At 38.8% G+C, this 12,515-nt stretch overlaps 1 protein-coding gene across 6 annotated transcripts in view; it reads left to right on the top strand.

Moving 5' to 3' along the window:
* prkd3 (protein kinase D3) overlaps positions 1–12,515 on the top strand; it is a 423,856-nt gene that overhangs the window by 302,970 nt on the left and 108,371 nt on the right. For all 6 annotated transcript variants that reach the window (XM_043695537.1, XM_043695540.1, XM_043695539.1 and 3 more), the window contains 3 exons: positions 2,420–2,470; positions 6,917–7,106; positions 9,529–9,606. In XM_043695537.1, coding sequence (XP_043551472.1) covers positions 2,420–2,470; positions 6,917–7,106; positions 9,529–9,606 — 319 coding nt within the window. The remainder of the gene's footprint in view (positions 1–2,419; positions 2,471–6,916; positions 7,107–9,528; positions 9,607–12,515) is intronic.

The following is a 12,515-nucleotide window of genomic DNA, read 5'->3' as shown; positions in this document are numbered from 1 at the left end:
ACAATTGTAGCAGTCCCAGTCTGTGTTTGGAAAGTTAGACATCCTTGATTCTGGCACCAGGGAAGCAACACACCATTCTGACTTTTCACTGCTGGCCACAGTAAGTCTGTCTGTACCTCTGATGAGAGAGTCTCCTATCATAATCGATCGCTTGGAACCTTTCGTTTTCTATAATCTCGACTTTTAAGTAGTTTTCCATTCGAAACTTATGGTATTCAGAAACTGTTTTTATTAAAATAGTATAATATATCCAATCATACACCATATAGCTTTTAAATCCTCATGTCTGCATTTTAGCCAGTAGTATCTGGCAAATTGCAATTTGAAATCATGAGATCTTCAATATCTTTTGCAGTTTAGGTCTGTCAGATAGTTGACTGCATGGGCCAAGTCACAATGTAAAATGATTCAGGGTAAGCACAAATATGAAAATGATAATAGGTTACTCATTCTGAAGCTAAGGAACTAAGCGTTTGAAGACACAGCCATCAGTGGTAGAGTGTAAACACTTTGATACATTAGGTGCCAGGATTGGAGTAGCACATGTATTTTGGAGATTGGCAGAGATTGCTGTGATGGGTATGGGTTTGAAAACAATATTTAAGTTTTAAAACTAGAATCCACTAGAGTGCTTATTTCAGTTTGGAAACAACTGGAGTGAACAAATTCATTGAGATGATTAAACATATATTGAGGAAAATAATATAAAAGATGATGGAATTAGCAATTGTAATGAATGCTATGGGAAGTGAAGGGCAGAGGTTGAATTGCATTCGAAGGTCTTATGAACCAGACCAAACCCCCTCAAAATATATTGAGAAGATAGCCTAGACCCAAACGTTTTTTTTTATTTTCAAGGCTAAGAGCTTGAAAGAGTGCTGTGATTGAGGAGGGATAGTGGCAGATAAATAAATTTTGAAGGTGCTGAGGATCCAATTGGAAGTGGCTTTATGGCCACAACTGTTGTTTGTTTCCGATATGGTAAAATCACCACTGTTTTTTGTTGATTTTGTTTCTGAATGCCATCCATTTTTTAATAAAACCATCTCCTGATGTTAAGGAAGCTAGATGAATGAACTCCATTGCAAGGTTTTCTCTCATTATGTTCCACTGTTTCGCAACCAACATTATTACATTTTGTGACTTTCTGTATCAGCATGTTTTGAGGGCAAAAGTTTAAAGTATTTTATCACTGAGCATTTGAACACAAAAATCAAGGCTGACAGTAAATAATTTTATAGAAGAAAAAGTACTGTGTATATTTGAAATCTGAAATAAAAACACAAAATGCTGAAAACAGTCAGCAAAGGTTTGAGAAGAGAACAACACTTTCAGGTCAAGGATCTTCCTTTAGAACAAGGGGAGGAAAGTGCCTAATGAGGATTGCTTGGCCCTCGATTCAAAGAAGAAATAGAGAGCTCTCTTGGACTACCATCACATCAGGATGGCCTGAGGAGTTTCTATGCTTTCCTTCAACAGAAACCCAACTAGTCCCTATCCACAACCACACTTATTTTCCACCTGGCTGAACTTTGATCTCCAGTTAACAATTTCTTCCTTAATTTGCCTTATTAAATAATAATAATTGTTTCCCAATAAATCAGGAGATCAATTTTGCAAAGAAGTGTTTGAGGGATGTCAGATAGCCGTAACTCACCTCTGAATTTCAGTGTTCTAAAATTAATTTAGCTGGAGCACAGAAATTAAGGTGAAGTACCAATGGAACATTGCACTGTCAGAAGTGCTAACTTTCAGATAAGGCATTAAAATGTCGCCCCATTTGCCTGCTGAAGTGGATGTAAAAGATTTCATTGCGCTATTTTGAAAACGAGCAGGAGAATTATTCCTGACCTCCTGACCAATATTTATTCTTCAGCAATATTGCTGAAATAGCTTATCTTGTCTGATCCATTTATCACATTTACTGACTGTAAAGGTTTGCTGTGAGCAAATTGACTGCAAGGTTTCCTACATATTATAAAGGCATCGACCATAAAGCATTTTGAGATGTTTGCTGGTCATGATGAACAATTTATATCTGAGTCTTTATTTATTGAAATCATGGCAGAAATATCTTCTTGAACACTGCTGTGTATTTTAAGATTGTTTAATGTTGGAATCAGCTATCTTCAAAAGAGACTCTTATGTAAAACGAATAAACAAAATTTCTGGCAAATTTCTTTATTATTTGAAAATTTTATTTTGGGTCTGAAGGAGCAACTTGATTGTTTTGTACTTTGTTTGCAAGCGTTGTGGCAAGAGGTTTCACCTGTGATTTCAGTATAATGTCTGTTCATAAATTTTTGGGTGGTGAGGTTTACAAAGGAGGCAAGGAAATAAAAACGCTAAGTATGCATGGTACAAAATTTTATCTAAACTTTTCTGATCTGTGCTTATTTTGAACTGTTAATCTCCACAGGGGCTGTATCCAGGGATACAACCAAGAAGTGATGAAATTCGTTTAATCAAGGTAAACGTATTTGAGTGACTAGCAACCTTCTGTTTTAGTCAAAACGTTCAGTTTTTAGGTTTTAGCTTTTTTCTTTCTAAGTGCTTACATTGCTTTTGTGAAGGAATAAATCATATTTACTATCCTAGTGATGCCTATGATAATTTATGGCTCTCTAAACCAAACACCTACATGGCTCACTATCCCAACACTCAACATATATAGTTCTTGAAGAGAGCATTGGTAATGTTTAAAATTAACAATACAAACTGTCCAAAGTTTTGGGTGTGGGGAGTATTTTAGTGCATGCGTCAATGTTCATATTGGTGTATTAACAATGCATAGTGGAATTATGTGTTGTCTGCTCTGGTAAGAGGGGTAAGAAGTGGCACAGATCTACTCATTGCCAAAAATGGAAAGGTTAGATGGAATTGTGGACCAGCAACCTCACCTTCAGCTACTTTGTACATGTGTAGTTATTTAGAAATGACAAAATTAGGAAAAGATCAGCTGGTCTATCAAGCCAACCAAATACTCATGATGGCAAGAGCACTGTGAGTAAGCACTCTTCATTAAGCTGAGTTCTTTAAGCTAGGAACCAATCTCATATGTCACTTCTGGCTACTTTTATTTCCCATTATGGAACAAGGCTGGTTAAAGTATTATAGGATCATAGAATCAATTAGTACAAAAAAGGCCCTTTAGCCCATCAAGCATTCCAAATAAAGCCTAATCAGCGACCTCTCTTTTTTTCCTAATCAACGTTTTTATACACATCTGAAGCCGGTGGGACTTGAACCTGTCCCTACTGCTTGAACCTGATCCAGCAGTAGGGACACTACCACTGCACCGTAAGAGGATCCCTAGGTCAGCAACTTCTGTAGTAACAACAGAAAAAAGAATTCTGTACATTTCTGGAATACTTTGGAAATAGCATTAATTCACAGCTAGTCACTACCATTATTCTTTCTAAAAGTATCACAATTGTCTAAATGTATGACGCAAATTTAAAAATGCATTATATGCATTCAAGATAGTTAGAGTCATAGAGATTGTACAGCATGAAACAGACCCTTCGGCCCAACCCGTCTAAGCTGACCAGATATCCCAACCCAATCTAGTCCCACCTGCCAGCACCTGGCCCATATCCCTCCAAACCCTTCCTATTCATATGCCCATCCAAATGCCTCTTAAATATTGCAATTGTATCAGCCTCCACCACATCCTCTGGCAGCTCATTCCATACACGTACCACCCTCTGCGTGAAAAAGTTGCCCCTTAAGTCTCTTTTATATCTTTCCCCTCTCACCCTAAACCTATGCCCTCTAGTTCTGGACTCACCCATCCCAGGGAAAAGACTTTGTCTATTTATCCTATCCATGCCCCTCATAATTTTGTAAACCTCTATAAGGTCACCCCTCAGCTTCCGACGCACCAGGAAAAAACAGCCCCAGCCTGTTCAGCTCTCCCTGTAGCTCAGATCCTCCAAACCTGGCAACATCCTTGTAAATCTTTTCTGAACCCTTTCAAGTTTCACAACATCTTTCCAATAGGAAGGAGACCAGAATTGCACGCAATATTCCAACAGTGGCCTAACCAATGTCCTGTACAGCCGCAACATGACCTCCCAACTCCTGTACTCTATACTCTGTCCAATAAAGGAAAGCATACCAAACGCCTTCTTCACTATCCTATCTACCTGCGACTCCACTTTCAAGGAGCTATGAACCTGCACTCCAAGGTCTCTTTGTTCAGTAACACTCCCTAGGACCTTACCATTAAGTGTATAACTCCTGCTAAGATTTGCTTTCACAAAATGCAGCACCTCGCATTTATCTGAATTAAACTCCATCTGCCACTTCTCAGCCCATTGGCCTATCTGGTCCAGATCCTGTTGTAAACTGAGGTAACCCTCTTCGCTGTTCACTACACCTCCAACTTTGGTGTCATCTGCAAACTTACTAACTGTACCTCTTATGCTCGCATCCAAATCATTTATGTAAATGACAAAATGTAGAGGACGCAGCACCGATCCTTGTGGCACTCCACTGGTCACAGGCCTCCAGTCTGAAAAACAACCCTCCACCACCGTCCTCTGTCTTCTACCTTTGAGCCAGTTCTGTATCCAAATGGCTAGTTCTCCCTTTATTTTGTGAGATCTAACCTTGCTAATCAGTCTCCCATTGGCAGCTTTGTCGAACGCCATACTGAAGTCCATATAGATCACATCTACTGCTCTGCCCTCATCAATCTTCTTTGTTACTTCTTCAAGAAACTAATCAAGTTTGTGAGACATTATTTCCCACACACAAAGCCATGTTGACTATCCCTAATCAGTCCCAGCCTTTCCAAATACATGTACATCTTGTCCCTCAGGATTCTTTCCAACAACTTGCCCATCACTGAGGTCAGGCTCACTGGTCTATAGTTTCCTGGCTTGTCTTTACCGCCCTTCTTAAACAGTGGCACCATGTTTGCCAACCTCCAGTCTTTAAGCACCTTACCTGTGACTATCAGTGATACAAATATCTCAGCAAGTGGCCCAGCAATCACTTCTCTAGCTTCCCACAGAGTTCTCTGGTACACCTGATCAGGTCCTGGGGATTTATCCACTTTTAACCATTTCAAGACATCCAGCACTTCCTCCTCTGTAATCTGGACAATTTGCAAAATGTCACCATCTATTTCCCTACAGTCTATATCTTCCATATCCTTTTCCACAGTAAATACTGATGCAAAGTATTCATTTAGTATCTCCCATTTTCTGTGGCTCCACACAAAGGCCGCCTTGCTGATCTTTGAGGGGCCTTATTCTCTCCCTAGTTACCCTTTTGTTCTTAATATACTTGTAAAGACTCTTTGGATTCTCCTTAATTCTATTTGCCAAAGCTATCTCATGTCCCCGTTTTGCCCTTCTGATTTCCCTCTTAAGTATACTCCTACTTTCTTTATACTCTTCTAAGGATTCACTCGATCTATCCTGTCTACACCTGACATATGCTTCCTTCTTTTTCTTAACCAAACCGTCAACTTCTTTAGTCATCTCGGCATTCCCTATATCTACCAGCCTTCCCTTTCACCCTGACAAGAATATACTTTCTCTGGCTTCTTGTTATCTCATTTCTGAAGGCTTCCCATTTTCCAGCCATCCCTTTACCTGCGAATATCTGCCTCCAATCAGCTTTCGAAAGGTCTTGCCTAATACCGTCAAAATTGGCCTTTCTCCAATTTAGGACTTCAACTTTTAGATCTGGTCTATCCTTTCCATCACTATTTTAAAACAAATAAAATTATGGTCGCTGGCCCCAAAGTGCTCCCCCACTGAAACCTCAGTCACCAGCCCTGCCTTATTTCCAGAGAGTAGGTCAAGTTTTGCACCTTCTCTAGTAGGTACATCCACATAGTGAATCATAAAATTGTCTTGTGTACACTTAAGAAATTCCTCTCCATCTAAACCTTTAACACTATGGCAGTCCCAGTCGATGTTTGGAAAGTTAAAATCCCCTACCATAACTACCCTATTATTCTTACAGATAGCTGAGATCTCCTTACAAGTTTGTTTCTCAATTTCCCTCTGAATATTAGGGGGTCCCAATAAGGTGATCATCACTTTCTTATTTCTCAGTTCCACTCAAATAACTTCCCTGGATGTATTTCCGGGAATATCCTCCCTCAGCACAGCTGTAATGCTATCCCGTATCAAAAATGCCACTCCCCCTCCTCCCTTTCTATCCTTCCTGTAGCATTTGTATCCTGGTGAATAAACACAAGTTTGATCAACCACTTCAGAAGGTGCTTAATGTGATTAGAAGAGTTTGCACATGGAGAATAAACGCAGCCATCGATTAGGGTGCTGAATGGCCTGTTTTTTCCTGTTCTGTTGTTACAAAGGACCTTTCAATAGCCCATGATATCTTGGAACATTGACCCAATTTGTTGCCTTTAAAGTGTCACAAGTTCGCTATCAGTTTTGGTAATATACCTTGTTCTATATTGCACCAAGTTATGTTGTTACATTTTTCTTGAACTATTATGATGAATATTTCCTTGTACTTTTCAAGAAGTCAATGTTTTTTGGGATGGAATTTTGTAGTTAGAATTTTTTTCACTTTCTATTCACTTGTGTTTCTCCATGTTATTTGACATTCAGAGAACAGGTTTCGAACGTATTCCCAATGCTCTGGCAGTACCACTCTGAAAGCTGTAATTCGTTCCTGTGAAAGAATGGCCCAGGGTGTATTTTCCTCCAATTTTTGGTTTCCCTTGGAAGATGTTGGGCTATTTAACTTGGTTTATGTTATTCATGTGGAAAACAACAATAGTTGACTTTCACTTGAAAATACAATTATATTTTAGTGTGCTATGATTAATAAATACATCTGTTTAACTATGAGTATAATGTATAGTATTGTCATGGAAACACTTCCACTTAATATCGTAATTTTGATAATTTTATGTGCTTTGCAGCGTTGTCACCAAGAAACCAGCAAAAGAATTCCCTCATGGAGTGGGCGCCCAATCTGGATGGAAAAAATGGTGTTGGGGAGGGTGAAAGTACCACATACCTTTGTCATACACTCTTATACACGTCCCACGATTTGTCAGTACTGCAAGCGTTTATTAAAAGGACTGTTTCGACAAGGAATGCAATGTAGGGGTAAGGACTCTGCGGATGTATAATGCTGGCAGTAAATAGAGTAATATATTTCCAACTTCTCGACCATAACTACCAGAACATTTAAGTAACAATTTTTTTTACTACTTGTTCACCATGAATCTACTGCCCTTTATAAACACGTAAATTCTGAACTTATTTTAAATAATAGATGAAGTAACTTCATATGTAAGCATTAAATACTTGAGATAATGGTGCAGCACTCTGTCTCGGTGTTTATGTATATAAATCTATATTGTTGTTTTTCATTTGATTAACTTCTGCTATTACAGCCAGGGAACTAATGACCAGTGAGCCTGACCTCGGTGGTGCGCAAGTTATTGGAGAAAATCCTGAGGGACAGGATGTACATGTATTTGGAAAGGCAAGGGCTGATTAGGGATAGTCAACATGGCTTTGTGCATGGGAAATCATGTCTCACAAACTTAATTGAGTTTTTTGAGGAAGTAACGAAGAAGATTGATGAGGGCAGAGCAGTAGATGTGATCCATATGGACTTGAGTAAGGCGTTCGACAAGGTTCCCCATGGGAGACTGGTGAGCAAGGTTAGATCTCACAAAATAAAGGGAGAACTAGCCATTTGGATACAGAACTGGCTCAAAGGTAGAAGACAGAGGACGGTGGTGGAGGGTTGTTTTTCAGACTGGAGGCCTGTGACCAGTGGAGTGCAAACAAGGATCGGTGCTGGGTCCTCTTCTTTTTGTCATTTACATAAGTGATTTGGATGCGAGCATAAGAGGTACAGTTAGTAAGTTTGCAGATGACACCAAAATTGGAGGTGTAGTGGACAGCGAAGAGGGTTACCTCAGATTACAACAGGATCTTGGCCAGATGGGCCAATGGGTGAGAAGTGGCAGATGGAATTTAATTCCGATAAATGCGAGGTGCTGCATTTTGGGAAAGTAAATCTTAGCAGGACTTTTATACTTGATGGTAAGTTCCTAGGGAGTGTTGCTGAACAAAGAGACCTTGGAGTGCAGGTTCATAGCTCCTTGAAAGTGGAGTCGTAGGTAGATAAGATAGTGAAGAAGGCGTTTGGTATGTTTTCCTTTACTGGTCAGAGTATTGAGTACAGGAGTTGAGAGGTCATTTTGCGGCTGTACAGGACATTGGTTAGGCCACTGTTGGAATTTTGCATGCAATTCTGGTCTCCTTCCTATCAGAAAGATGTTGTGAAACTTGGAAGTGTTCAAAAAAGATTTACAAGGATGTTGCCAGGGTTGGAGGATTTGAGCTATCGGGAGAAGCTGAACAGGCTGGGGCTGTTTTCCCTGGAGCGTCGGAGGCTGAGGGGTGACCTTCTAGAGGTTTACAAAATTATGAGGGGCATGGATAGGGTAAATAGGCAAAGTCTTTTCCCTGGGATGGGTGAGTCCAGAACTAGAGGGCATAGGTTTAGGGTGAGAGGGGAAAGATATAAAAGAGACTAAAGGGGCAACTTTTTCTCTCAGAGGGTGGTACGGGTATGGAATGAGCTGCCAGAGGATGTGGGGGAGGCTGGTACAATTGCAACATTTAAGAAGCATTTGGATGGGTCTATGAAATAGAAGGGTTTGGAGGGATATGGGCCGGGTGCTGGCAGGTGGGGCTCGATTGGCTTGTGATATCCGGTCGGCATGGATAGGTTGGACCGAAGGATCTGTTTCCATACTGTACATCTTTATGACTCTGTGACTCTACATTGCTTCTCCAATGTGTTTACAATACATTTTAGGATTAATTCCTTAACTCGTTATTAGAACTCCGTACCTTTGCTGTACTCCATCTGTACCCATATACAGGGATGCAATGGTCTAGTGGTATTATTGTTACTCTGTTAATCCAGAGTCCCAAGTAATGTTCTGGGGCCCTGTGTTCAAATCCCACCACAACAGATGGTTGAATTTGAAATCAATAAAAATATAAATTAAGAGTCCAATGGTGCCCATGAAACCAATGTTGATGATTGGGAAAAGTTCATCTGCTCACTAATGGCTTTAAGGGAAGAAAACTGCCATCATTATTTGATTTGGCCTAAATGTGATTCCAGATTCACATCAATATGGTTGACTCTTAACTGCCCTCTGGGCATTTAGGGATGGGCAATAAATTCACATCACATGAATGAATTTTTAAAAAAATATCCAATATGTTGAATGTACTGTTTCAAAATGTTTTTCATAATTCACTTTCTACTGCATTTGCACAGGATCCACCAAACTGCAATGCCCTAAAATAAAACCATACTTCTCAATGAGTTTATATCCTATATGATTTAAGTTGCAGTGACTGAATTTGGTGTTTTGTCTTGCATCTCCAGTAAATCTTGAGTTTACCACCAGATTAAAAAAAAGTGTCAGCTCACTGTGAGCGAGGGATCTGTGCATTCCATTGAAAATTTACTTTGCTTGCTTTGATTTTACAGACTGCAAGTTTAATTGCCACAAGCGATGTGCATCAAAGGTGCCCAGGGATTGTCTTGGTGAAGTTGTCTTTAATGGAGGTAAGGAAATGCATGCAAATTAGACTTGAATCATTAATCCTGGCATCTATTGTAGAAATAAAATAGTTAATTTAATGCAGAACCTTTCTTCTGTTCATGTTTATAAGATTTGTATTGTGATTTGATTTTTATTTTGTAGTCTTACATATTTTAAGTTCTGCTCCAAAAGTAATCCTATTCATAATGTAGTCCATATCAATAAGCTTTTGAGCTGCAAAGTACGGAGGGATTTGGGAGTACAGGCTACAGGATTTCAAAGGAAACACCTCAGATAGATGAAGGCTGTATCAAAAACTCATGGAATTTCAGGTTTTAATCACAACGTATGAAAATTAAAAGCCAAGAAATAATCGTGAAGGTATATAAGGCATTAAATTTTAGTTAAAGTGAAGCTGTAAGATTGTACTTTATACTGTAGAAAGGATATTGAAAATTCACCAGTATGATTTTCGATTAGATTTAGATGGTATGCTAAGTAATATGAAAAAAATAACACTTGTAAGATTATTTTTAGTGAGTATGATGCAGATTTAAAGGGTGGTATAATAGAAATAGCTAAAACTATGAACAACTGCGACAAATTATGTTGAAGCAATCTGCTTCATTAATTCAGATACCTCGAATGAAGGATCTAAAGATGCATAATTAAATATTAGAAATTTACAGGAGAGAGCAGAAATAGCCTCTTCACACAGAATTGTAAAGTTTGGAATTAATCATTAAGGTTAGTGCTAAGAAAAGAATATAATGTCAACGTTTAAGATTTGATTGAGTGAAGGGTGAAGGAGTAGGGAAGGAGTATAAACTTGTGTATGCTGTGATGAAAGAAGAAAGAATGTTTATGCTATCTTGTTTGGAAATTGGAAACTTATCAGAAGACTGGGTAGTGGTAGGTTCATGGAGAATGTTGGGTCATAGAAACTGGGAAGACAAAAGATAAACCTGAAGCTCTCAATATCAATTCTGTGCGAAAACATAGACTATGAAAAGTACACTGTGGAATTAATTAAAGGAGCCCCTGGAGTGGTGAAAATGCTGTTTTAGTTTTCCGAAGTGTTGTGAACAAATACAGCTGCTAAGTGATATCCTTCATGATTTTCAGCAACTTGATCCATTAATTCAATTAGCTACATTAGTTAACAGTTTGAAAAGTTTAAATTCACATCTGTGAGTAATTTCAGTAAACTTTCTTTGCTCACAGAAATAGTGGAATGTTGACTATTCTGTATGCTAGTGTATAAAATGGATTTAATGCAGGGTGGTGTTTATGCATGAATATAAAATAACATGAAGGGCATGCTAACTCACAATTATTTTCTTCTCGAGGAACAGAACATCTGAGAGTGCTATAGGAAATATTTTAAAATTCCATAGAAACATTCACAGATGTTTGACTTGAGGATTTGTGATACCTGATTGATTCTTTGCAAATTAAGGTGAACTGCTGGAAGTTTGGTAGTCTTTTATTACATTTCTGTACATTATATTTTGCTATAACTGTATCAAAGTGTTAGAAAGTATCTATCGTTTTCCTGAAGCTCCAGAAGAACTAGGTCCAGACATTGGCTTTTTGATTTTGGGAACCTGCTCCCCCAATTAAGTATTGAAAAGAGTGAAGATTTTTAGTTCCTTCTGCAAACTTCAGAAGGAACAGACTCCATCCTTCCCAGGCAACAGTCTAAGGCTCAGTCAATCTGTTTGTACCCTTGGTGTGACATTTGATCCAGAAGATGAGCTTTTGACCTCATATTCTTATAATTAGTAAGACTGCCTATTTCCAGCTCCATAACTTTATCTAATTTTCCCTAAAAAGTTCAGGTCATCTGCTGCTGAATCTCTTATTCGTTTGTAATTGTTCTTCTATTTTGTTTTAGTTCTTTGGTAGTACAGAACTCGAATATTGTTGAATAGTGTTGCATCTTACACTGAGTAGAGACGAGAATGTCAAATTTCAAAGCATCAACAATTTATATTAAATGAAGGGTGTTGATTGGTTGGCAAGTTAAATCTGATTAGTCAAGGGACTGCCATGGAGAAAGCACTGGGGATGTATTGTTCCCTGTCATTTTATTTAATTCAAAAGAAATGCAATGCTTGGATATATTCATTTTTCCTGCAGAAGGGCATGTTCCTGCAGATATATATGTGAAGTTTCTTACAAGAGGAAATGAGCCACCCTGTGGGCCCAAACAACTATCTTAAAATGGTGTCAGTGTAACTCTTGAAGCACTCAGGATTGTTCAGCAAGTGCTATCTAATGACTGAATCACAATCTAACATTAAGCATTGAGTTTTGCAAGGACTTAACTTTACACCGTAGATGCGGAAAGATTGATTTCTCCATGTGGGAGCCTCTACATTAGAGGGTGGAATTGCAGAATGAGGGATGACATATTTATGATGAAGGTGAGGAGAATTTCTTCTCTGAGGGTCGTGATTCTTTGGAATTCCTCACCACAGAGGGCTCTTGTGACTGAGGTACAGATATTTAAACAGTAAGAAAATCAAGGATCAAGGGAAAAGCAGGAAAGTGAAGTTGAGGATTATTAGATCCGCCACAATCTCATTGAATGGTGGAGCAGACTTGATCGACTGAATGGCCTGCATCTGCTCCAATGCTTTACAGGCAGGTACAAGTCAATAGGTACAAGCCTATTGCAGACAATCAATGTGGTGTGCTTTTTAACATCTTTTGCCAGTTGTTGGGATGTGCAGCCTACACACCTGGCATGTACTGGCACTTTTATATGCCACCTTACTCATTTGTGTGATAGTAAAATATCTCTTTGATTTGAAACAAACAATTCATTAGTGCAAAATATCACTTGTGTTGCTACCACACAGCAGCAATGTGAACTGCTTTACCTGTTGCTCAAATTTTTGTGATTACTTCCCTTCCAGGGCATTTT

Source organism: Chiloscyllium plagiosum, chromosome 9 (genome assembly GCF_004010195.1).
Source record: "Chiloscyllium plagiosum isolate BGI_BamShark_2017 chromosome 9, ASM401019v2, whole genome shotgun sequence".
Classification (NCBI taxonomy): domain Eukaryota; kingdom Metazoa; phylum Chordata; class Chondrichthyes; order Orectolobiformes; family Hemiscylliidae; genus Chiloscyllium; species Chiloscyllium plagiosum.
Note: the sequence above shows the minus strand (reverse complement) of the source record. Positions and strands in the feature narration are given on the sequence as shown.